The sequence below is a fragment of the Periplaneta americana genome, chromosome 17 (assembly GCF_040183065.1).
Source record: "Periplaneta americana isolate PAMFEO1 chromosome 17, P.americana_PAMFEO1_priV1, whole genome shotgun sequence".
Taxonomy (NCBI): Eukaryota; Metazoa; Arthropoda; class Insecta; order Blattodea; family Blattidae; genus Periplaneta; species Periplaneta americana.
The window spans coordinates 27,384,939-27,410,019 of NC_091133.1; the positions used below are offsets into that span (position 1 = coordinate 27,384,939).

Below are 25,081 nucleotides of genomic sequence, written 5' to 3' on the forward strand. Positions count from 1 at the left end.
GGAAATCACGGTTTTGTTGCTCTTCCTCACTAGAATATTTTTTTTTTTTAATTATAAATACTAAAATTATCTTTCAAGTCTGACATTGCAACTACTGAACTTTCTGAACTACTGTCAGCATTATCACTACTTGCACTAGTTTGCTCAGACATTACAAAAAATTAACACGCTCACAAAATAACTCCATCACATTAGATTTTCTGTACTCCCACTTTCCGATAGAGACTGACTGAGTATGCAGAAAGAACATGAGGCCATGTGTTATCTAAGAGCATGCTTTGTTTCAATGTGTGTATATTAATACAAGAGGTCAAAATATCGGTAGTCAGTTAGGGCCTACATGTTAAGTAATAACAGCGTATACAATGAAAAGCTGAGACACTAGAGAAATGTGACCAGTTACATATTAAGTAAGAACAGTGTTTATAATGAAAACTACAGAAACTAGAGAAATGTGGCGTACTGCTAAGAGCTGATGAGAAGGAGAGAGGGGCATGAGGAGAGGGATGCTGTTATCACTGTGAATCCCCGCTGCACTTGGTACTACGCAGTGAACTGTATTAATCATTCACAAAACTTGTGCTCTTCCTCTTGCACAGTCATGTTATAAATCCATGTGTTGCAGTTACTAAAATTGTTTCATTTTTATTACAGTGTTTTTTTATAAAGATTGTGTTTTTTTTCGTGCACGTGTTGTGGTTACTGATATTGTTTCATTTTCATTAGTGTTTATAAATATTGTGTTTTATTCGTCAAAATAAGTTAATGATAATATTAGTAAGCATATAGTTAATTTCACATAGGTATGCAGTATTTTATAATGGAACCATGGAGGAAAAAAGGAAAAGCAATACACAGTGAGATCCGAGAAATCATTAATAAAGTTATACTTGCTTGTGATGAGGCAGCACGACAAGGGAAACGTAGCCACACAGTGAAACAAGCAAATTTACGAATATCTCATTACACTGGTCTTTTTAGTCAGTTCAATAACAAGAATTCGTAGAGAAGGTGCTGATGCTGGTGAGACTTCCCTTTCTACTCCAGGAAAACAAACACCAAGAGGAAAAAATGTCCATTGGGACGATTTTAATAAGAGGGTAATTTGAGATACCATTAGTGAATTTTATTTAGTGAGAAAACAGGTGTCCACATATCCAAAACTGTTACCTGCATTGAAAGAAAAAATAAATTTTTCATGGGAAGTACATTCGTTGAGAAGGGTTTAAAAAATATGGGTTATAAATGGAAAAAATGTCAGAATGCAAGGAAAATATTAATTGAATGCCCACATATTATTGATTGGTGTTGTATCTCAGGGCAATATGGTGATTGAGGGAGCAACATTGCCATATAATATATATAGATGAAAACTGGAGAGATAACAATTTGACGGTCCATAAATGTTGGCAAAGTGACAATCAGGAGTACTGATTAAGTCAAGTTCAACAAATCGCCTTATAGTCGTTCATGCTGGTTCAGAAAGTGGTTTCGTGGAAAATGCATTACTAATTTTCCAGACTGGTAGGGCTACCGGAAATTACCATGACCAGATGAATTCAACAAATTTTGAACATTGGGTTAACACTCACCTCCTTCCTAATCTGCCAGAAAAAAGTGTTGTTATGGATAATGCTCCATACCACTCTATTCAAGAAAACAAACCACCAACAAGGAATTCTGTAAGAGCAGAAATAATTTCATGGCTGGAGAGTAACAACGTGCCTTTCGCTGTAGAAATGAGGAAACTTGAACTTTGTATGTTAATAGAAAGACACAAATTCCCAAAAAAAAGACATTTCGTATCTATCAAATTTTGGAATTTCATGGCCATGGCCATGTTCTCAGATTGCCTTTCGCTGTAGAAATGAGGAAACTTGAACTTTGTATGTTAATAGAAAGACACAAATTCCCAAAAAAAAGACATTTCGTATCTATCAAATTTTGGAATTTCATGGCCATGGCCATGTTCTCAGATTGCCTCCATATATGTGACCTTAGTCCGATTGAGCTTGCATGGGCAAAAGTAAAATGCCTGATAAGTGAAAAAAAGTTGCTGGAGAAATGTCAATGGTAGTATTGAGGGACATAACAACAAATGCATTTTCATCAGTTACTGGGAGTGATTGGTTAGGGTACTGCAATCATGTACGGAAACTGGAGACTCAATACTGGGAAAAGGACAAGTTGTTAGAAAACACTATAGATGAGTTCATTATTGCAATGGGGGGTGCCGAAAATGATACTAGTGACTCAAAATCTGACTAAGAAAGTGACGACACTGAGCTTGCCTGTCCACTGTCAGACAGCAAATAAGGAAGCTCAACTTTCATCATATTACGTGAATTAAATTAAATAATTATTTTTTTTTGCACCAGAATTATAAGCAGCCTTTTATTATTGCTGAAAATCATTACAATATAATATTAGTTTAATAACACTTCGCTCTTTTGTTTTCACAGATTATGTATTCATTATTTGCATATAATATAAAATCGACATTAATTCATTAATATTTATTTTATTTCATTTTGTTTATATATATATATATATATATATATATATAATTTTAATTGGTTATGGAAATTATGGAAAAATGGCTGAATGGATTTTAATGAATGACCCGTCATTTTGAAGCTTGGCACCCAAGGAGTTTCAGAAAAATAGTAACTTTCAGTGAAGTGTTAGTTTTCCTACATAATTTTCTTATTTTCCAAAATTCATCTTTCCTCAGTTTTGAGAATTAACTGCATATCAGAATAAAACAAAACACACACTACAGTCAACAATAGTACATGCAGGCTATGATCTGCAAGATTGCTAACATATTTAGAGCTCAAATACTAAAAAGAATTTACAGGCCTGATTCTGTGGTATGTAATTTTCTGAGTACAGTTGTGTATTGGATATTAAAATCTACAAAACTTGAGTTTGTTTGATGACATTATTGCCATTAGAAATGAAATATTATTATAGTTAATGCCATGATGTGACTATTAAATAAAAGTGAAACGTTTTGAGGTTATATAAGTAGATGTAGAGAATATCTTAAATTAGATCTTCAGTTCTATAATTTACTGAGTGGTGGCTATATAGCATATATAGTGTATGTTACTGAAAACTATAAAATTTATGTAAGATAATAATATTATTAAAAATCAAATATTTTTATAGTTATTGAGTGGGGTTGAATCTTTTTCATATATTTAATGGCGGTGTGGTGTAGATATTAATATGCGTCATTCTCTTCAGTATTGGCTCAAAAGAGCGGAAAAATTAGAGTTCCTAAGGAAAGACCAAAATGTATTACTTACTGATAAAATAAGAGGCCTACAAGATTTTGAGTCTCCCGATCAATTCAGCAAGTCTCTTAGCAAGATAAAATGATTTTATCCTCTACATATCAAGGTAGTTCACGAAACATACAGCAGCTATACCAAGATGTTAGGTTTTTTGTTCGAAAGCATAACAAACCTTACTTTTTTTTTAAATTCCACCTACAATCCACAATGATTTGAAATAGCTATTGCTTTACTCCCACATGAAAAACCCTCTGATCATCCTGACATTGAAACTCAAAAACTGAAGGTGGATAAGTTCAAAAAAAAAAAAAGTATTTGGCATAAAAAAACATTCAGAGGGAGTATGTTTCATTATTATGGAAGAAAATAACTTTCAAAATGTCTAGTATTCTTCATTCAAAATAAATCTGAAAAATTTTTATTTGAACGTCTAATGAACTTAGTTTGCAGCATTTGCTGCACAAGCCACTAGTCCCTTTATAATTCTGTTGTACAAAAAAATAGCATATATATTCGTTACTCATGTAATAAAGTACAACATTGTAAACTTATTGATTATATACTATTATTACATCAACGTACACAATTTGCAGATTAAATTATTCTTCAATTGCCGAAGAAGAAAATTAATTTAAGTAGTTATATGCTTTGAGAATAACTTATAACTTAATTTATTGTTAACAGTTAAAAAATTTTTTCGCATTAAAATGTTAAATAGAAACACGACTAATATTTTCAGGACACACAGTACTAAGATGCATGCGATAGAAATGTTATGAATTAAGTCATACATTCCTTCCGCTCTCCTTCTAGTCACCTCTTAGCAGTATATGTTCAGGAATTTTCTATTCAAGTTTTATGTTAATTTATATGAGATATCTCAACTGAACGCAAATGACATAACATTGGGATAACTTTCCACAATGACAAGCATTCACAGCAGGGAATGGCCTATAAATGGAAGAGAGAGAGGTGTTTTATGAACTCTCTGAATCAATATTTTGGAAATTTGATAGTTGAAAAATTAAGTGAGAATAGATCAGGTCAATCTCTTGCATGCTGCAAAGTTAGAAAAAAAAACACTCTACAATTACAAACTTTTTTTATGAAAAAATATATGAGTAGCTGTATTAATTATTAATTCATCACAAAATTTCGTATATCTTAAAAATATAATAGTATTGATATTTATATTCATATTTTAGGAATTTTGTGGCCAACAAATTTAAATAAGGAAAGAGTTCTCTTGCTGGCTGTCAAGTGGCTCTATCTTAGGTCCAATATTATTTAATGTATATACTTCGGATATTTCTGCAACACCAACTGCACAAATTGCTATGTATGCAGACGATACAGCTGTTTATGCAATCCATCGGAACATTAACATAGCCTCAAATCACCTTCAGGAAGCCTTAAATATCAAAATGCCCTTGGCTTGAAAATTGGCACATCGCATTGAACTACAACAAATGTGAAGCAATGATAGTTACTTTGTGTCTTGCAAATTCTCCATGCATAAATCTTTCAACCAAGGTGATACAGTGGAAACCAAAGGATGAAGCTGTAAAATATTTTGGAGTGCACTTAGACCGCCATCTATCATGAAAACAATGTATCAACAACAAACTTAAATTGGTCAACTCAAGACTCACTAAATTATATCTGCTTCTCAACACGAAATCATCTCTAAACCTACAAAACTGCATGCTACTTTACACATCTCTATTACAACCTCTACTGCTTTACACCTGTACTGTCTAGAGAAGAGCTGCAATATGTGAAATTAAACACATCTAGTCATTTCAAAAGAAAGTCCTACGAATTTCACTCAATTGTCCTTGGTTTGTCCGTAACAGCCAACTACACAGAGAAACTGCTGTTGACACAAACAATTTATTCATTCACAAGCTAAGAAGTTTTATAACCTAGAAAATGTTCCAGGTGCCGTCCACTGCTCTCTTGGAAGAAAGTCCACATTTCCCACCAGAATCAAGAGCCAAGTTCCAATAGACCTCGTATCATAATCAAAATTTATCATCACACCAACCTACGTACATATAATTTATTAACAATTTTTTGTTCACTGAGGAGCCTAATCTAGGCTGCCCTCAATTCTATCTCATGTATTGTATTTGTATTATTTAGAAGTGGTCTGTATAGCTCTAAATGCACTGATCAATCAATAAATATATTTAAAAAAAAAAAAGACTCGACATCAGTAGTTTCCTCAGAAAGCATTTGAATCAGTTAGTCATCCTCCAAGATTTCAATGATAGTGACATCTTCCAGTTTCTTGATCAAACTGGAAATAGAGTTTGCAATGTCTCTTTCCTCCGCATGTATTTCACGTGATGAAGGCAGTAATTCAATCTGGTGTAAAACCTCTAACACCTTATTTGCGTCAATTCTCATTGTGCAGAATACATACACAAATGCACAATCGTAACAATTCACTAATTACCGATCACGGTATATACTCACAAATGTAAACAACTACTTTGGAGTTTGACAGAACAGCATTGTAATGCACGATCATAACAATTCAATAATTACCAATCACAGTATATACACACAAATGTAAACAACTACTTTGGAATCCGACAGAATAGCATTCTAATGCACTGCCACAACAGTGTGCTGCTGCGTGCACAGATTACCTTTAACTACTTATCTGTAGCAAACAAGTCAGTATGGGCAGTTAAACTGAGGTTTGTGTCATCTAGGAGATCATAAATGCCTAGTTACAAAGGATGAGCTATATATCTGCCAGGCACTTCGCGATTGTACCTTGTTAGACATTGATAATGCAAGGACTTAAAGTGAAATTATCTGCAACATTTTCTACAAGAAGATTACTTAATGAATATGTCTCAAAAGATTGCTGCTCGATAGTAAACTTCATTTTCACAACTCAATCACAACAATAAGCACTGATTGCATTTGTTCAGTCTTCCAACAATACTAACAATGCCTAACATTTACTGACATTTCCATTGTAGAGGGAGCTGAAATGTCACAACAAAGAGAGGTTTCAGTAGGATCATTCTTTCAAAACCATGGCATTTTGAAGAACTTCTCTGTGTAAAGATATTCACAACTCAACTACAATTAATAATGCACTCAAAGCATTTGTTAATTCTTCCAACATTACCAATAAATGCCTAATATCTGAAACTGGAATGCCAATATGAAAGCTTCAACAGAAGACATATTCTTTCAATATCCATAGCATTTATAAAGATCTCCCAAGTGTAAGAAACGAAAGCTTAACCCTTTGCGGTCAGATTTAAATACCACAGTCAGTCTGCGCAAGAAATGTGTCGGATGCTGCCCGTCATGGGATTGGAACGCGAATATTGCAGTGGTGAATGTCACCTGATATGGGACATGGATTTAAATATCCCAGTCACTTTGCACGAGAAATGTGTCGGATGCTGCCCACCATGGGACTGCAATGCAGATATTGCAGTGGCAGATGTCACCCGACATGGGACTCAAAAGGGTTAAAGAGGCATATTGCATTTCTCCAAGACTGGTGTTCAAGACACTTCATTTTGAGACGAAGAGCAGAATGACAAATTCCAATAAATGGGGGAACTAAAAAGGTGCATTACTGAAGAAGAGCTAATTTAATTCAGACTATAATAGGTATACCATCACAAGCAATATCTGTAAGTTCTAGAATACTCCATCATATCAAATATAACTCAATACTGCACTATGCCTAAAATCTTTGTGATACAATATCACTACTATATGTAAGCATACCTATTAACATACTTTTTCTTAAATTGAGATTTTAATTTTCTGTAATTCTACTTGTACTCACTGTGCCCCAAGTCTAAGTTTGGATGTAATTCTTTCATTGCTCCAATTCATTTTGTTTTGTTCCTCCTATCTCATTTGGTTCTCATTGTGGACCTCAACACATATTTGCGATCACAAGCACAGCTGCCAAGTCCTTTGAAGTCTTTGGAGCAGAATTTAAATACCTCTAATATATGTAACTGACTAGGATTTAAATGCCACATTACCCCATTTTAATGCATGTGTGCAAATGCTGAAGTCGACTTTTTCAAAGATACAGTTACTATCGACTAAAGTTGACATTAAGAGTCAAAAAGTTAAAAATTAAAACTCTTTCTTCTAACATCTTTGTCATCAAAAGTCAGTATTCTTTTATGGTGCAAAGCCTCCATGTCTTTCTAGTGACCCTTTCACAATGTTTATAATCTTTATAAATTGTAAGCTTTGTTCATAAATTGTAAACTTCCATTTCACAATCTTTGTTTGTAATGTTGAACTTTGCAAAGGAAATCAAATCTTTACAAATGAAATTTTGCGCACTTTACAGAGTTTTGTTTCACAATCAAGGAGTAATTGTACAAATGTGTAAACTTTACTTGTAAAATTAGCACATTTTCTACAATACCTCTGAGTTATGTAAAGTTTAATATTGCATCAAATTGTTAATAAGCAAAATAAAGATATATTTATTGAATTAATTTTTGAGTAACTGGATACCATTAAGAATTAAATTAAAGCAGTTGTGATGCTATTTAGCATTTCTATTACTCACAGAAAAATATTGAATTTAGACCTTATCAAAGAAGACGTATGCATAAAATTTTCCCGCCAAGAATTAATAACATGTTCGTATCAATGTATGAATTTAATGATAAGTTTTGAATAAGTCCTACCCTAACCTCGAAGCAAGAACTGTATTATAGATTTTTCTTATTAAATATTAAGAACTGTATTGTTTTTCATTGTTGCAAACTATCTGTCAATTCTGTGCGTTAGGAGATAAGCACGAAATTTCTAAGGCTTCAATGTACAGAAGACAGAAGTGCACACAGGGCAGTTGATGTTGTTAAAAGACTTAAATTCTAGGCAGGTTATTGATCACCAAATGTACTTATTGTGACAAAATTTTTATGCTGCTGCTGATTTCACTAATGTTTGTGAGGTTATGGATGAACATTAATAAATATTGAATGATCAACACAAAAATGAAGCTGATTTTGTGGTTATACATTGTAATTATTCTATCAATTGCATATTTGTATGCGAATCAAATCTGTTATTCACTTATTTGATTGAATTTGGCGCTAACTAGGGTCATTTAAGTCCTAGGCCAATCAACGCATTGGTATATTTGACCAATCACATCACACGAAACTCTATTGTCGCCAATATATAAAAATTTAAATACTTTTAAATTTTTCTTAACAATACTTCATATTTTCTGTTATAGTGGTAAAAATACAGCGACTTTAGCTCTGCTCCTTAGTGATTTTTGTAAATTGTCAGCAATATTGTATAACAATAATGCTTATTTGTAAATTTCTTTAGCTGACTTACAAAGTTCATCAAACTTTACAAATTAATAAAACAGCATTGTGAAACACAGTTTACAAGCATTTGTAATCTTTCACTTATCATTTGTAAATTGTTAATTTGTAATTTGTTAGCATTGTGAAACAGGCTCCTGGTCATCTAGAACCACCAGTAATCTTCAGAACTGAATGGTTTGAGCCTTTAGATTTTCTTTGACAGTTCAGTATCTCCCCTCAGACACTACAGAGTTAATAAGACTTCTGCAGTACACTTCATTATACCACTGTGGTACTGATCTTAACTGTTGTGTTTAGTAAAGAATGGCACTGTTACAACCACTGCCATAACAGCAGATTGTAAAATAACATGTTCAGATGCATATTTGTGTTAACTATAAAGTATAAAATGGCCCACTTGGGAGGATATCAAAGCTTTTTTCACTCTTAACTTCTTCACATTCAAACTCCAAAACCATAATCTCATAACTCCGTTAAAGCAACTGCAAATCCGTATCTCTTCCTTCCATTTACTAAAGTATATAAAATGTCATTCTTTATGAAGATAAACTAGTACTAAATCCACCTATAATCATTAAACTAAAAACTCGCATCCTTTGTCCATATCTCTAAAATCTGTTTTTACCACTGTAAAGGATGAAATATGTGACTGCAATGAACTCTCAAACACAAACTCCAAGAACAGTTTAACAGGTTTTACACTAGATATGTTTCAGAACAATAAAATTATAGTTTTGTTCGGTAAATGAACCATTTCTTTATAACAAAATTTATGACTTCAGTGCCATACTCATTTCTATACTATTTAGGTTTCACTTCATTTTAGACTTTTTAATTTGGTTAATAAAATCGTGAAGTTCTCAAGAGAAAAAGTTCAGCCTTCCTAGACAAGAACTACACAGCCTTTGGATATAGGGGCATTATCAGATGACAATGGATTAATCAGGGGGGGGGGGAAGTAAAAATGTAGTTCCACTCCAATGAGCCTGAAAAATCTTGAATGCTTCGCAAGATCATCATCAAAGTTCTTAACTGATTTCAAAACACAAATTACATCTCTCATCACAATGTTCTCAACAGCAAATTAATTAACCTCTTGGAAGAAACAATTACTTGTTTAAGATCTACTGTCAACATCAGTAAAGTAATAACTCTCTACTATTTTTTATTTATTAACTTAATGAAGTGTTGCTTTATCATTTCAAAACCATTTTTACTTCTCAAGATTGTTCACAGTTTGTTATGATACAAAATTTCACTGAGGAAGTAAGTAGCAAGTTTATGTTTATTCTCAATGCTAAAATGTTTTAATTTATATTGTCAAATATAGAAATACTTGTTAGAAATATGCTAATAATCCTTCCTGTTTCCATGTACTGAAGAATATGGCAGAATAACCAAATGCACAACCTATAACTAGTTTCACCAAGCTCTTCCCAACAGCTCGTACTTACCAGTAAATCCTGCTTAAGTCTTATCACTTAAGGCAGCATAGATATTACACCACAATTCTAACCTGTAAATAATAACGATAATAACCTTCCAAATTATTAGTCGACCAAAATATTTTTTAGATAATTTCGAAATTAATATTAACATTTGACAGTTTTCTTTAGTTCTTTAACTGCACTACAAACATGTACATCTTCCATTGCTATTATTTTCATATGACTTTGACGTTTAACTATAGTGAAATCTTAATATGCTACCACTTACAGCGCTATCCCATTCATTATACTCTTTTTATACGGTTTCTGGACATTTTATATATAATCCTGCATAATTTTACTCTCTTGTAATGCTTTCAAATCCTGCTTATAGAACTTTTTTCGGATCGGAAATAGTAAAAAATTCTGTACAAAACTGCAAAACCTATGTTTCAAAAGCATAGTGAAGAAATATGTTGCTCTGACAGTACTGAAAGTCATTGCACCATGAGTGCAAGAAAGAAATTTTACCCTCTACTCTAACTGAAAAAACCCTCTGGTCTGCACTGTCGGAAGTTGTATTTACCGATACTTTTCTTTGTATGAAAGTATTTTAACACTAACACTCAAAAGTCGCCCTGTCACTACATTCCTGTCCTTTCTGTAAAATTTGGTCAACCTTTAAATTCTGTGGAATGTGACGTAAGTTTGTAGTGCAAAATGGCAAAGCAGAAATCTCTGTTTATAAGTGAAAAATTACATTAGTGCTGCTCCTAGTTGTGTATCAAGTGTAATCATCTGTAGTTACTTCAACCACATAGAAAATGTTATGATCCTTAATAGCAGTACAAACACATGGCAAACAACAATCAAAGGTTTTTTTTTTCTCCATATGAAATGAGCCCTTATTTGCATTTTGCATTGTAACTAATGCACAATATAACATGTTTCCTATGAAGTTGTGTCTAATTTTTTTTTCCCCATTTCACATAGCGCTGTCCTGCCTATAATGCTTTGAGGCCACAGTCCCTTCACAAGCATAATAATGGGCTTATACTGTATTTTATAATCATGTGAAGTTCTGTACTAGCAAGATCGATTCTATTGCCATTGTGAAAACTACTATCACGATCAAATTCTGTACCTTTTAAGAACAATATACTAAATGAAAGAATAATTTAGGTATGCAAGTATATTCAACTTAACAACACTGTTCAAGTAATTTTCTTCCCAAACATCTACCCTTTTTGTGGAGAAGTGGGGAGAATTTTTACAATTTCATTTTCATAGATACATATTTTGTTTAAAAACATATCTGCAGAATGGAGTACATGGGTAAAGTACAGTACATTTAATAAAACACTTAACTTCACCAATAATAAATTATTATCAAGAAGATGATAAATGTACCTCAAGTACCTCTGTTTGAGAAACAATTTCTTTTTGTGATTCTAATTTTCATATCTTATCCAAATATAAAAAAATCCATATAAAATGTAAATTAGAAATTAATGGTAATACACGTTCCTGTATCTACACTTTGTAGAGAGAACTGTAACCGTATACAACTACCATCTCATACATCTGAGGTATTTCCATGTGACTTGCATTTTATGCAACCTCAACCAAAATTTTCCTGGAAAGTATTAACAAGTCTAAAGTTTTAGTTTCCAGCTGAAATGTCAGAGTGGTACTGATTACATATCCCCTCACATAATCTAATTTACTTTCACTTTAATACAAATTCTGTACTAAATACTTGTAAATAAATAATAGCCACTCAACTCAAATTGATTATTTTCAATTTTGTAGGATGTCAATTGCATTGATTTACTGTATTACACTGTTTAATAGTTTGGTACTAATTAAATAAATTTCGTCTATAATCGAACATTCACGAAAACTAATTTCTCAAAACTAATTCCAGATTTGTTTTTTGCTATGTGATTCCATTTCCAAGTATGGAAATGCTGTCATGGTGTGCTCTGAATGTTCCTGATGTTCACGTTCAGTGTTTTGGGTTACGTAAGATTTTAGTACAGCTAGTTTCTGCTGGATGAAATTACAGGATAATTAGAAATCAAAGTTTTAAATGCCTCTGAATCTCACTATACAATATAAGTAATTAATAAAACCTGCCTTTTATACCAACATTAAAAAATCTCGAATCCTGGAGATTCTGTTCCTCAAGTGCTGAAGATTTCCTCGAAGAAAAGCATATTGGGAAGAGCTTGGATACAAATGTAACATATGTGACTATTCACCTACCTTTCACTCGCAGAATCCTGACTAACTCCATCTTTGGATTTGGCTAACTCGAGGGCCTTTGCCACTTGAGTCTTTGAAGCAGTCTTTTGTCCTGATGTACCAGCTGGTGGTCCTTTCACTAGAATCATCTTCAGCTTAGATTTCTTCTCCTTTGCCTGAAATCATATAGCAGTACAATAAAGTTCTCTTCACCTCAATGTCTTAGATATTGGAACTTCACACAATTTATGGAACTAATTTCCTAATAGTACCATTGGATCATTGTTTCTTATGTTCACTTTAATATTTGATTAAAACTTTAAAACTTTCTACAGTTAAAGATGTTAAGAGTGTTATAATTCTTAAAAAAGATATTGTACCTTTATGACAGACAGACCCCGTTTCAACACCAGTATGGTATCATCTTCAGTGTCCTTCAAACTACTGCTGCTCCATCTGGTCTTGATTTTTGGTGCTTTCTTTAGTCTCTTATGGTGAGGGATGGTTGTTTGTGTGTTTTGTATTTTGATATTGAATAATGTATGTGTATTGAATTGTAATTGTGTATTAAGTATACATTGTGAATGTATTATTGTGTGCTTGTAGATTTGGTATTGTTCTAATAAACTGTGGACTTTTTGGTGTGATGTGTAGTATTTCCATATCTGTTTCTATGTTATTGTAGTCGTGATTGTTGTTAGCACTATGTTCTGCATAATTCGTTGTGATGTATGGTTTAGTTAAAGCTTTAATGTGTTCACTGTATCTTATTTGAAATGATCTTCCTGTCTGTCCTATGTAAAATCTAATGCATTTTAATTTGTAAACCCCAGTAAACTAAAATACAATATAGCATATAAAACAAACAACACACACAATACAGAAATATCTAAATAATCACAACAAACAAATAAATACAATTCAACTGGGATTTACAAATTAAAATGCAATAGCTGGCCAGTTTTTACATAGGAGAATCATTTCAAATAAGATACAATGAACCACATTAAAGCTATAATTAAACCATACATCACATCAAATTATGCAGAACATATTGCTGTCCACACCTGTGGAGTAAGTTAGCGCATCTGACCACAAAACCAGGTGACCCGCGTTCGAATCCCAGTCGGGGAAGTTGCCTGGTTGAGGTTTTTTCCAGGGTTTTCCCTCAACCACTATGAGCAAATGCTAGGTAACTTTTGGTGTTGGACCCCAGACTGATTTCACAGACATTATCACCTTCATTTCATTCAGATGCTAAATAACTTGAGATGTTGATACAGCATTGTAAAATAACCCATAACCATACTATACCATATCATAACATATTGCATCTCTGCATCAAAATCCACAGTTAATTCCCGATTTACCACGAAAATCGTCTGTAGCTGCATTTAGACTGGCAACAGGCCATGATTGTTTGGCTAAATACCTGCATAGAATTGGAATATCAGTCCCCTAACTGCCCATTGTGCAACTCAAACCAAGAAATGGATTCGGAACACCTCAAAATCTCATGATAATATCTTTGAAAAATATTGGAGTGCAAGAGGTCAAATGACTTTATTGTCAAACACCTGGCATTAGAAAACAACAACATTTATTAGAACAATACGAAATATACAAGCACACAATACCATACCCACAGCATATACAATTACAATTACAATTCAATATACATACATTATTCGATATCATAATACATGACACACACAACCAACCAACCAACCCCCACCATAAGACAAACATACCCCCACCCCCACCCCCACCAATGACGAAAAGAAATGCAGGAAATCAAGACCAGTTGGAGCAGCAGTAGTTTGAAGGACACTGAAGATGACCCCACACCAGTGTTGAAACAGGCCTGTGTGTCATAAAGGTACATTACCTTTTTTCTAAGATTGTAACACTTTGAATGTTTTTAACTATAGAAAGTTTTAAAGTGTCATTGGAGTTGCTGAACATGCAGACCCATGCTTGGAAACCAACAGTTCTAAAATAATGTTAACTTATCTTTGGTTATTGAATTACTTTATTCAGATAAATGTTGAAAATAAACGGCTACTTACAACAGCTGCTTTCTTGGAAGATGGAGTTTTGGAAACTTGGTTCTGGTTCTGAGTTTCCGAAGTGCTTGGCTGAATAACATCGTCAGTCATTTCTGAGTCAAGAGATGGAGACTCAAACATCTGAAAAATATAAAACAATATGAACAAATCAAACATATATATGGCTGATGCACCACAACACTGCATTGTTAGAAGATTGTTTATCTTTTGTCATTTGTTATTTTGAGTGTTATGCTTGTAATATATCTTGAATTTTGTAAATCTGAAGAAGTACTCTTTGTGGGCTAAAAACAAAGAAGTGTAAAGTGCAAAAAAAAAAAAGAACACTTAGACATATTCTTCTGTTTCAGTTTAATAGAGGAGCAAAGGCAGTTCGAAACATTTGTGCCATGTACGGGGAGAATGACATCAGAGAAAGTACTGCAAAAAACTGGCTCTGTCATTTCAACACACAACACCTCGTACAAAACTAAGTGTCCATTCACAGAAAATGATGTTAAGTGTCTGGTGGGATAAAAAAAAGGCACTGTGTACTACGAATTGTTTCCCAGGAATGTAACCAAAACTTCTGATATTTATTGTCAACAATTCAGACGCCTTGCGGCCCCAATTAAAGAAAAACGACTGGGAAGGGTGCATCAAGTACTGCTGCAACATAATAATGCATGCACGCACTGTGCTAACATGACAAACACAGCTATACAGATGCTTGGTTGCATGGTGATTTCACATCCCCCATATTATCCTCATTTTTCAGTTTTCTATCCAACAGTATTTAAAGAAACTCCTTTGATAACGAAGATGCTTTACAAACTTGGCTTGATAAGTTTTTTAACTCCAGACCAGCAGATTTCTTCAGATGCAGAATCGAAAAACTATCCAAAGCATTGGCAGAGAGATAATGTAGAAAAATATATAATTTTTTTATTTGTCTCAAGAACTTTTTTCATAGCAAACAAATGCTCCGAATTTTTGTGTCAACCTAACACATTAATATTATCTTTACTTCCCCTCAAATAGGCCTTAAATATGTTTGAACTATAATGCCAATAATGTAACAAAATCAGACTTAAAATAGTCATAATCTACAATAATTACAGTCTAATTTACAATAAAGATTAACTATCTTTGACCACATCTTTAGACCAAACATTTCTTGCAAGTACCATTTTTCTCATGTAAACAGAATTATATAGGATTGCTGGTATTAAGGAGAATGGAATTGGCCATCCTACCCCATTATCTCCTGGCCTAGTTGCCTCATAAGTGATACCTTCTTTGTATCATTTGTGAGGTTCAGACATCTTCGGACAGTTGACTAAACAACAATTGGTATTAAAAATACCATACTGTATAAACTGCTTCAACATCATGTTTACCTAGCAGTTAGAAATATATTAAGTTCATTTTGTTTTAGTAGATTATTCTTTAATAATGCTGTATCAACTACTAGGTTGTTTAGTATCTATGAAATTGGTGATAGTGAAATGATATTCAGCAAGTTGATTCACTATGTGGTTATCTGAAACTTGCCTTACAGTTACGAAAAATTTCGGAAAAAACCCATCCTGCAAATCAGCCCAAGCAGAAATTGAATCCATGCTCAAAAGCAGCTCCAGATCAGCAGGCAAATGAATCTATTACCTTAGCTATGACAATGGCTAATAAATTAAGAAAGGAAAAATTACAGAAAAAAAAGCGAATTTCTCGACCACACAATATTATAACCTGGATACCAGCAAAAACTTTATAGTCAGAATTTCCAATTAGATTCTCAACAGATGACTTTAAAAACCATACCATGGTACGTTCAACCAGAGGTCCCGGGATCGATACCCGGCCCCGGAACAATTTTTCCCTTGAAATTATTCAAATCTGCTTTACAGGGAGCTTTACCTGAAAGACTAGATTTGCATAATATACACGTCACTGTGTACGTTAACAGAAAACCACAATTCCAAGTCACACAGAGTTTGTGTGCACTCGATGTGGGTCTCTGACATTTCGTCAGCCCAAGCGAGTTGTGTGGATATAAAGGGAAAAGTTGAGACGGTGTCGGGTGGAGTTCCTGGGTAGCTCAGTTGGTAAGAGCACTGGTACATTCAACCAGAGGTCCCGGGATCGATACCCAGCCCCGGAACAATTTTTCCCTTGAAATTATTCAAATCTGCTTTGCAGGAAGCTTTACCTGAAAGACTAGATTTGCATAATATATACATCACTGTGTACGTTCACAGAAAACCACAATTCCAAGTCACACAGAGTTCGTGTGCACTCGATGTGGGTCTCTGGCGTTTCGTCAGCCCACGCGAGTTGTGTGGATATAAAGGGGAAAGTTGAGACGGTGTAGGGTGGAGTTCCCAGGTAGCTCAGTTGGTAAGAGCGCTGGTACGTTCAACCAGAGGTCCTGGGATCGATACCCGGCCCCGGAACAATTTTTCCCTTGAAATTATTCAAATCTGCTTTACAGGGAGCTTTACCTGAAAGACTAGATTTGCATACAGAATCACTTCTCTTTGTATAAGACAACAGGAATGCAGTCTGGTTGATTTATACAGTTGAGAAATTATGTCTATCTAAAATATCTCTATTATGATGTGCACAGTATTGATGTCCATTAGATCTGTCACAGTATCAAAATAGCTTAATTTGTCAGATATGATTGAAATATAGATATTAAATAAATTTTCTACTGTACAGTGTTTTTACTCTTACCTCTCCGCCCTTGTCATCATCGTCGTCATTTTCTTCCATTTGTAATTCTCTCAACTTCTTATCAGCCTCCACACAACTAATGACGAGATCATGCCAAGCTATTAATGTAGATGCACATTGGTAACACATATGCTGAGGTAAAGTATCAGTCTCAGTCACCTGAAAGAAGCAAGATACATACAAATATTAATAATTAAGAGTTCAGGAAACTAATTTTCAAAGGGATGCAATGTGTGTGCAAGGGAATTTATTATGTGTGACGATAATAGCTCATATAAAAACATTTGCTTCAACAGTATCACACATTTCTTTAGATGCTGTTTCCCAGAGACAATGAAGTACCTCTTACATTCCTTCTTTGAATTGTTGTCCAATCAATTTAACAGTAGACTAACATTTATCTTGCTTTATTATACAAACTTTTTGATTGGAAGTCAAATATACTAATTATATTAGATAAATTATATTATCTTCCTATTCCTAAATTAGGTTCATGCAATGTATGAGGGACAGTCAAATGAAAACGTGTCACCATATATAAATCTCACGGTGGATAAGTTGGTACCCCTGGCAATTGATTGCTGAACTGACATCTGGTGGCGACTCACGAAAGCACAGTTACAACCTCTGCTTACACACTAGTTGTTAGTTTATTGTGCTGGAAATGAGGTTAGAAATACGTGTTCGTCCATCATCCCTAATTTTATTTTATTTATTTACTCTGGTGGAGTTAAGGCCATCAGGCCTTCTCTTCCACACCATCAGAAATGCAATACTACAAGAAAAATTATACATCAATGCAATTCATCTACAGTAATAACGAGTGACAGAATGAATGACATAAAAAAACATGAAAAATGAAAATAATAAAAAATTAGTGTAACACATTAAATGATTCAAAAATGAACAAACAACAAATACAGACACAAAATAAATAACAGCATAATTGTTATTAACCAAAGGACAATAAACTGTTCTAGTATCCTGGCACAAAGAAAAGAGAAAGGATTAATCTAAAAAAAGAAGTATTCCTTCTAATATTATATCTCTGTTTTTCTTAAAAAGAATGAGACGACTCTTGGTCATCGAAAGTTAAAGTTCTACAGCGCGGTTCACTCGATATCGACGTAGCCAGGAAGACATCTGGTCGTGCATGCGTAGGCCTATTTTCATCCTACTCCAAAGTGCACACCAGTGCAAAATGATATCAGTTGTTTGTGTATTTCTGGTGTTGTTGTTTTTTTCTAATGCCAGGCATTTGACAATGAAGTCATTTGACCTCTTGCATTCCAATATTTTTCAAAGATATTATCATGACCAGCCACTTAAGCACAGATTTTGAGATGTTCCAAATCCATTTCTTGGTTTGAGTTGCACAATGGACAGTTAGGGGACTGATATATTCCAATTCTATGCAGATGTTTGGCCAAACAAGCATGGCCTGTTGCCAATCTAAATGCAGCTACAGACGATTTTCGTGGTAAATCGGGAATTAACTGTGGATTTTGATGCAGAGAGTTCCATTTTTTCCCTTGGGATTGTGTTATTAAATTTTGTTTGTTGAAGTCTAAGTATGTAGATTTAATAAATCTTTTCACAGAGTAATACGTAGATTTAGTAACAGGTCTGTAAGTAGCAGTGCTGCCCTTCTTTGCTAAAGCATCCGCATTCTCATTTCCCAGGATTCCACAATGGGATGGTATCCATTGGAATACAATTCTTTTATTGAGTGATATTAATTGAGAGAGCGTTTTAGTTATTTCTGCTGTTTGAGATGAAGGTGTGTGTTTAGAGACTATTGATAGAATAGCTACTTTGGAGTCTGACAATATAACTGCATTCCTAAATTTATTGAAGTGGCATAGAAGATTCCTGAGACTTTTGAATTTTGTCTCTATGTCTGTAAGATTCGGAAGTCCACAAAACTATATCATCTGCAAATAGTGCTGTTTTCATGTTTGATTCCTCTAATAGGGAGGGTAAGTCATTTATATAAATATTGAATAAAGTTGTGCTGAGGATAGTGCCCTGAGGTAGACCTCGATATGTTTGTAACTAGAAAGTGAGTTATTGAATTTAGTAGCGATGAATCGTTGACTAAGGAATTCTGATATCCATCTGAACATATTGCTGGAGATACCTAATTTCTGGAGTTTTAGTAATAATTTATTTCTCCAAACAGAGTCATATGCTAACTGAAAATCAATAAATATTGCCAAGGTATCTTCTTTCTTGTTAAAACTGTCTTTTATTTCTTGGCCAAGGCATATGACTTATTCATTGGTAGAGTGTAGTTGTCGAAAGCCGGCTTGTCGTGGTGATAAAAGATTTTGGGATTCTAAATACCAAGTTAATCTGTTGGAGATGATGGACTCCATGGTTTTTGCTATCATGCTTAATAGTGCTATTGGTCGATAACTATTAACATCATGAGGTCCACACCTGTGGAGTAACGGTCAGAGCATCTGGCCGCGAAACCAGGTGGCCCGGGTTCGATTCCCGGTCGGGGCAAGTTACCTGGTTGAGGTTTTTTTCCGGGGTTTTCCCTCAACCCAATACGAGCAAATGCTGGGTAACTTTCGGTGCTGGACCCCGGACTCATTTCACCGGCATTATCACCTTCATTTCATTCAGACGCTAAATAACCTGAGATGTTGATACAGCGTCGTAAAATAACCCAGTAAAATAAAAAAAAAAAAACATCATGAGCAGGTTTCCCTTTTTTATGAATTGGTACAATAATTGCTTTTTTCCGAGCTGCAGGAATTGAGGTGTTCCATGATATATTGAAAATGGATAAAAGTACAGACTTGGCTTTTTCCCCCAGATGTTTAAAAAATTCGGAATGAATGTTGTCGGGGTCAGGAGATTTCTTGGTTTTTAAATTTTGTATAGCTAGAGTTAATTCTCTGGAAGTAAAATTTTGATGAATTATTTCAGGTTTTGTACTAGTAATATTGTTTTTATTATTTTTATGTAATTCTCTTTTGATAAATTTGTCAGTGTTTTTGGTATTGGGATGTAATCTGTGAGAGTTTGAGTAGTGTTTATTAAATGCGTTTGCTATATCTCTACTATCTGTTAGTGTTTTGTTATTATGAATAATTGGTTGGCTAGTATTTTCCTGTGTATTGGAAATATTCTTCAGAATTTATATGTTTTAGCACTATCGGTTCTGTAATTAATATTTTCAATAAATTTATTGAAACTGTTCTTTTTTGCTGTTATGATTGCTTTTTTAAGAATGGCAGTCTTTTTCCTCCAATCTTGAGTATGTATTACTGGTGTAGGTGTCTTTTTACGTCCTTGATCGTTTACCTTTAATGAAAGGCTGAAATATGCCATGTAACATGTAAGTCATTCACCAAAGTGCAAAAACAATATTAATTTTGAAATGACAAATGTAGACATATGGCAAAGACAGCAAGGAACATTGTAAGGCCCACGACAAAGACAATAAGGGCCATGACAAGGACAAAGATCAGGACCATGGTTACATACAAGAAACACGACAAACACCACGACAAGTATTATGCCACGACATAGACCACCATAAGGATTAAAAGGACCAGGACCATGAAAAGGACTATTAGGAAACAACAAGGACCGCGATAAGGACCAAAATCAGGACCATGATAATATACGACAAGAAACACGACAAACACCACGACAAGGATTACAATAAATACCACGACATGGACCACGATAGGGACTTCGAAATTTACCAAGATAATAACTATGACAAAGACAACAAATACTTATTAAGGACCATGACAAAAGCAGCAAGGACGACGATAAGGACTATTACAATGCCAACAATGACCACAGTAAGGACAACATAGACCACGATAAGGGACATGTCAAAGACAACAAGGACCACGACAAAATAATAAGGATCACAATAAGGACCATAACAAGCAAACAAGAACCAATATAAGAAACGCGATATGGATAAAGACAAGGGCCACGATAATTACGAATTAGATCCTGATAAGGACAAGGTTCATGTTAAGAATTACGACATGAACGACAATAAGGACCAAGACCATGATAAGGATCATAACAAAGACAACAAATACCATAATAAGGACCATGATAAGGACCACAACAAAGACAAGGATTGCGATAAGAAACGTGACAAAGACAACAGTGACCATGATAAGCACTGTGGCAAAGACAACAAGGATCATTACAAGATCTACAGCAACGATCATGATAAGGACCATGACATGGACCACGGAATAATCACCATAAGGACTTCGTCAAAGACAAGACGATGTTAAGACCCATGACAACAAAACAAAGACAAGGACCACGATAAGAATAACGACATGGGTCACGACAAACACTATGATAAGTATCACGATAAAAACCATGACAAACACTATGATAAGGTTCATAAAGACCAAAACAGCAATAAGGACTTCGCGAAGGAGCATACGGACCACTATAAGAATCACGATAAGGATTAGGACGAGGACTACGATAAGGATCACGACATGGTCCACGACATGCACCACAAGATTCAGGATAAGAACCATAACATGAACCACTTTAAGGATTGCGACACTGACTATGACAAGGACTACAATAAGGACCAAGATCATGACAAAAATAAGGAGTATGATAAGGACTATTACAATAACAAAGATCACGACAAAGGCAACAATGATCACGATTAAAAACATGACAAAAAGAATGAGGATCACGATAAGAACTATGCCAGAGACAAGGACCAATGTAAGAGGTGTCACATGGACGAAGACAAGAACCACGATAATAATCGCGACATGGACCACGATAAGAACCATGACAAAAACAGAAAAAACAATAAGGGCCATTACAATGAAACTAGGACCACGACAAAGACAACAATGTTCATGATAAAAAATATGACAAAGGCAACAGTTATCACGGTAAGGACCACGCTAGAGAAAACTAGGACCAATATAAGGACGCAAAATGGACAAAGCCAGAGACAACTATAACAATCAAGACATGGACCACGATAAGGACCATGACAAAAACAAGATCGAAAAAAGGCCATTACAATGGAAACAAGCACTGTGATAAGGACCCCAATAAAGCAGAGAATAACCACAACAGAGACAACAGTGACCACGATAAAGACCATGGCAAAGACATCAAGGACCAATATAAGAATCTCGATAAGGACAAGGACCACGATAAATGACATGGACCATGACATGCACCATGACAATGATCGCAATAAGCCACCATGGCTTAGACAACAATAATGACCATGACATTATGACAAAGAAACAACGACCATTATAGGACCACGAAATGGACGAATACAAAGACAAGAATAACAAGTGCAGTAAGGACCAGGACACGCATCGCGATATGGATAACAATCAGGACTACGACATGCACACATCAAGGACCATGACAAGCATTACAACAAGCACCAAGGTCACGATTAGAACCATTACAAAGACAACAAGGACTATGATTAGGACTACAACAAGGACAACAAGATGACGATAAGAATCACGAGAAAAACGACAAGGACTACGATAATGATGACAACATGGACAATGGAAAGCACCACAACAAGGATTACAATAATGACTACGATATAGTTCATGACTAGGAATACGAAAGAACCACGATAAGGACCAAAACCACGATAAGTACCATGACAAATACAATAAGAATTGTTACAAGGACCACAACAAGGACAAGAACCAGAAGAAGGATCACGAAGAAGACAGCCACTTAAGGCCATGATTTCGCAACATAGCCCATGTCACAAAATATCATTGCTTCTCTGTACTGAATGACAAATGTCTGCTGTGGGATCTAAATTCTGTACTGCTGTTAATGTCACTGTCTTGTCTCACTAGCTCATACAAGTACAGTAGCGTGTCGATTCCACTGTATAACCAAAACGTCTCCTGTTTTTAACACCTTATAGTATTTAATAGTATTGACAACTTAAACATTCAAGATTTTGCAAAAGATACTGCAATCCATTATCTAACAGATGCATTTAATAATTAGTAATAATACTATCTAATTAGTCAATAACTACAACAGTGCCTTTTCATTCAATCATAACATGAATAAAGTTGAATGCACATTAAATTAAACACTACTGCAAACACGTAGATAAAATAGTTAAAATCAACTGAAGGGGTGACAATGAAATAGTCCAAAGCCACGCTTTTAACAAAAATTGTTCTGTGCGAGTGCATTTCTTACACATATGAGAAAGCTACTAGTAAAATATTGTAATAATTACTCAACAAATGACATAGACCTAAGGCCTCTAAGTCTTTGGAAAATTTTGTCTGTGTGGCTTAGAAATATTTTTTTAATTTCATTCTAATTGTTAGTTAGCTAGTTGTTAGTTAGTGTAAATGCATTCATTAGATTAATGTTTATAATATTACAATTTGTAATTTTGTATTGTTTGCAATCATTAACACTTAATCTCAGGACTTTGTAAAACTCTATTTCAACATTATTTAGCTATTTCAATGTTATTTAAACAAAAAAAAAAAATCGTTGTGTAGACTAAGAATCGAACTCACATTCTTCTACACAACACACAGAAGTCTTAGCGTCTGAGCTATTGGAACGACACGAAAGCTTTCCTTTCTTTGCGGAGTGTCGATTTTTATTTTTATTTATTTAAATTTAAATATACAGAATAAAGAATATAATTACAAAAAGGAGACACAGTAGTATTAACAAAATTTGAGACCGAATGAGCAGCGCTCATGTTCGGTCGCAGTTCAGATATAATACAGAGTTGGGCAGATAAAACCGGCCCATTTCATTTCTTTTGATTTGAAATTATGTTAGCTATCCTTTCTTCTGCATGTTTAGTTACAGTGTTCCTTGTTACATGATATAACTTACAAATGATTTATAAACTGTTCTGTTTGTTGTTGTAATGTTAAGAGTTGTTTTGTGAATAAGAATAGTTCTTTCAAATCAAATGAGATGAGACGGGCCGGTTTTATCTGCCCAACCCTGTATTAATAGGCCTATAAGAGAAGAGAATATAAAATAAAATAAAATAAAATAGGAAATAAAATTAAAATTACAGTTACAGAAATTATATAATACAATATTAATATAAGAGAAATATAGAAAATAAAATAAATAAATAAAATGAACTAGGAACTAAAATTTAAATTTCAGCGGCAATGGAATTATATAATATAATATTAACACTAAAGAAGAATCAGTGGCGTATACTGGTTAAAGGGTTTGGGCTACCGCTGACCCTATTATTACACAAAATATATCTAACAATTACTTTAATTTTAATTACTATGGTAAAACTAATAATACAAAATTATTACATTATGTTATATTATAAACTTTTTCTTTTGTAATTTCCTTGGGTTACCGCCGGTAGCCCGCAAAATACGCCCCTGAGAAGAATAATATCGCACGTGAAAAGTAGGACAATTTATATATATATATATATATATATATATATATATATATATATATATATAAATATATATATATATATATATATATATATATAAATATATATATATATATTTCAAAATTATAGAATACAAATATAATATAGGTTGATTAATTCATACACATAGGCTATAAATTTATTTAATCAAATTGAAGATATTAACACGTTTCTAATTTTCTTGTTATATGTTAGTGGGTTACATGTTAGAAGTTCTGGGTGTAATTTAGCTAAAGTATTGTACAACCCAGGGCCAAAATTAATGCTATGCTTTAAACCAGCAGATGTGAGACATTTAGATTCTACTAATGTTGAATTAATATTTCGTCTTGTGTCATAATAATGTGTCTGTAATATAAACTTATTACGATTTTTATGATAAAATTTTAACAGCATATACTTATAAATTTGTTCAATATTAAATACATTAAATTCAGAATAAATTAATTTAGTTGGATAATCGAAATGTTTCTTCAAACAAATTTTAATTATT

At 33.9% G+C, this 25,081-nt stretch overlaps 1 protein-coding gene across 27 annotated transcripts in view; it reads right to left on the reverse strand.

Moving 5' to 3' along the window:
* Positions 1–25,081, reverse strand: part of LOC138693202 (retinol dehydrogenase 13-like) — a 544,367-nt gene that overhangs the window by 454,964 nt on the left and 64,322 nt on the right. For 26 of the 27 annotated variants that reach the window (XM_069816972.1, XM_069816952.1, XM_069816959.1 and 23 more), the window contains exons 3-5: positions 17,118–17,276; positions 14,403–14,522; positions 12,355–12,509 (exon numbers count right to left, since the gene is read on the reverse strand). In XM_069816972.1, coding sequence (XP_069673073.1) covers positions 12,355–12,509; positions 14,403–14,522; positions 17,118–17,276 — 434 coding nt within the window. Of the gene's footprint in view, positions 1–12,354; positions 12,510–14,402; positions 14,523–17,117; positions 17,277–25,081 lie in introns of those variants that run through there. The other variant, XM_069816966.1, reaches the window with a different exon arrangement.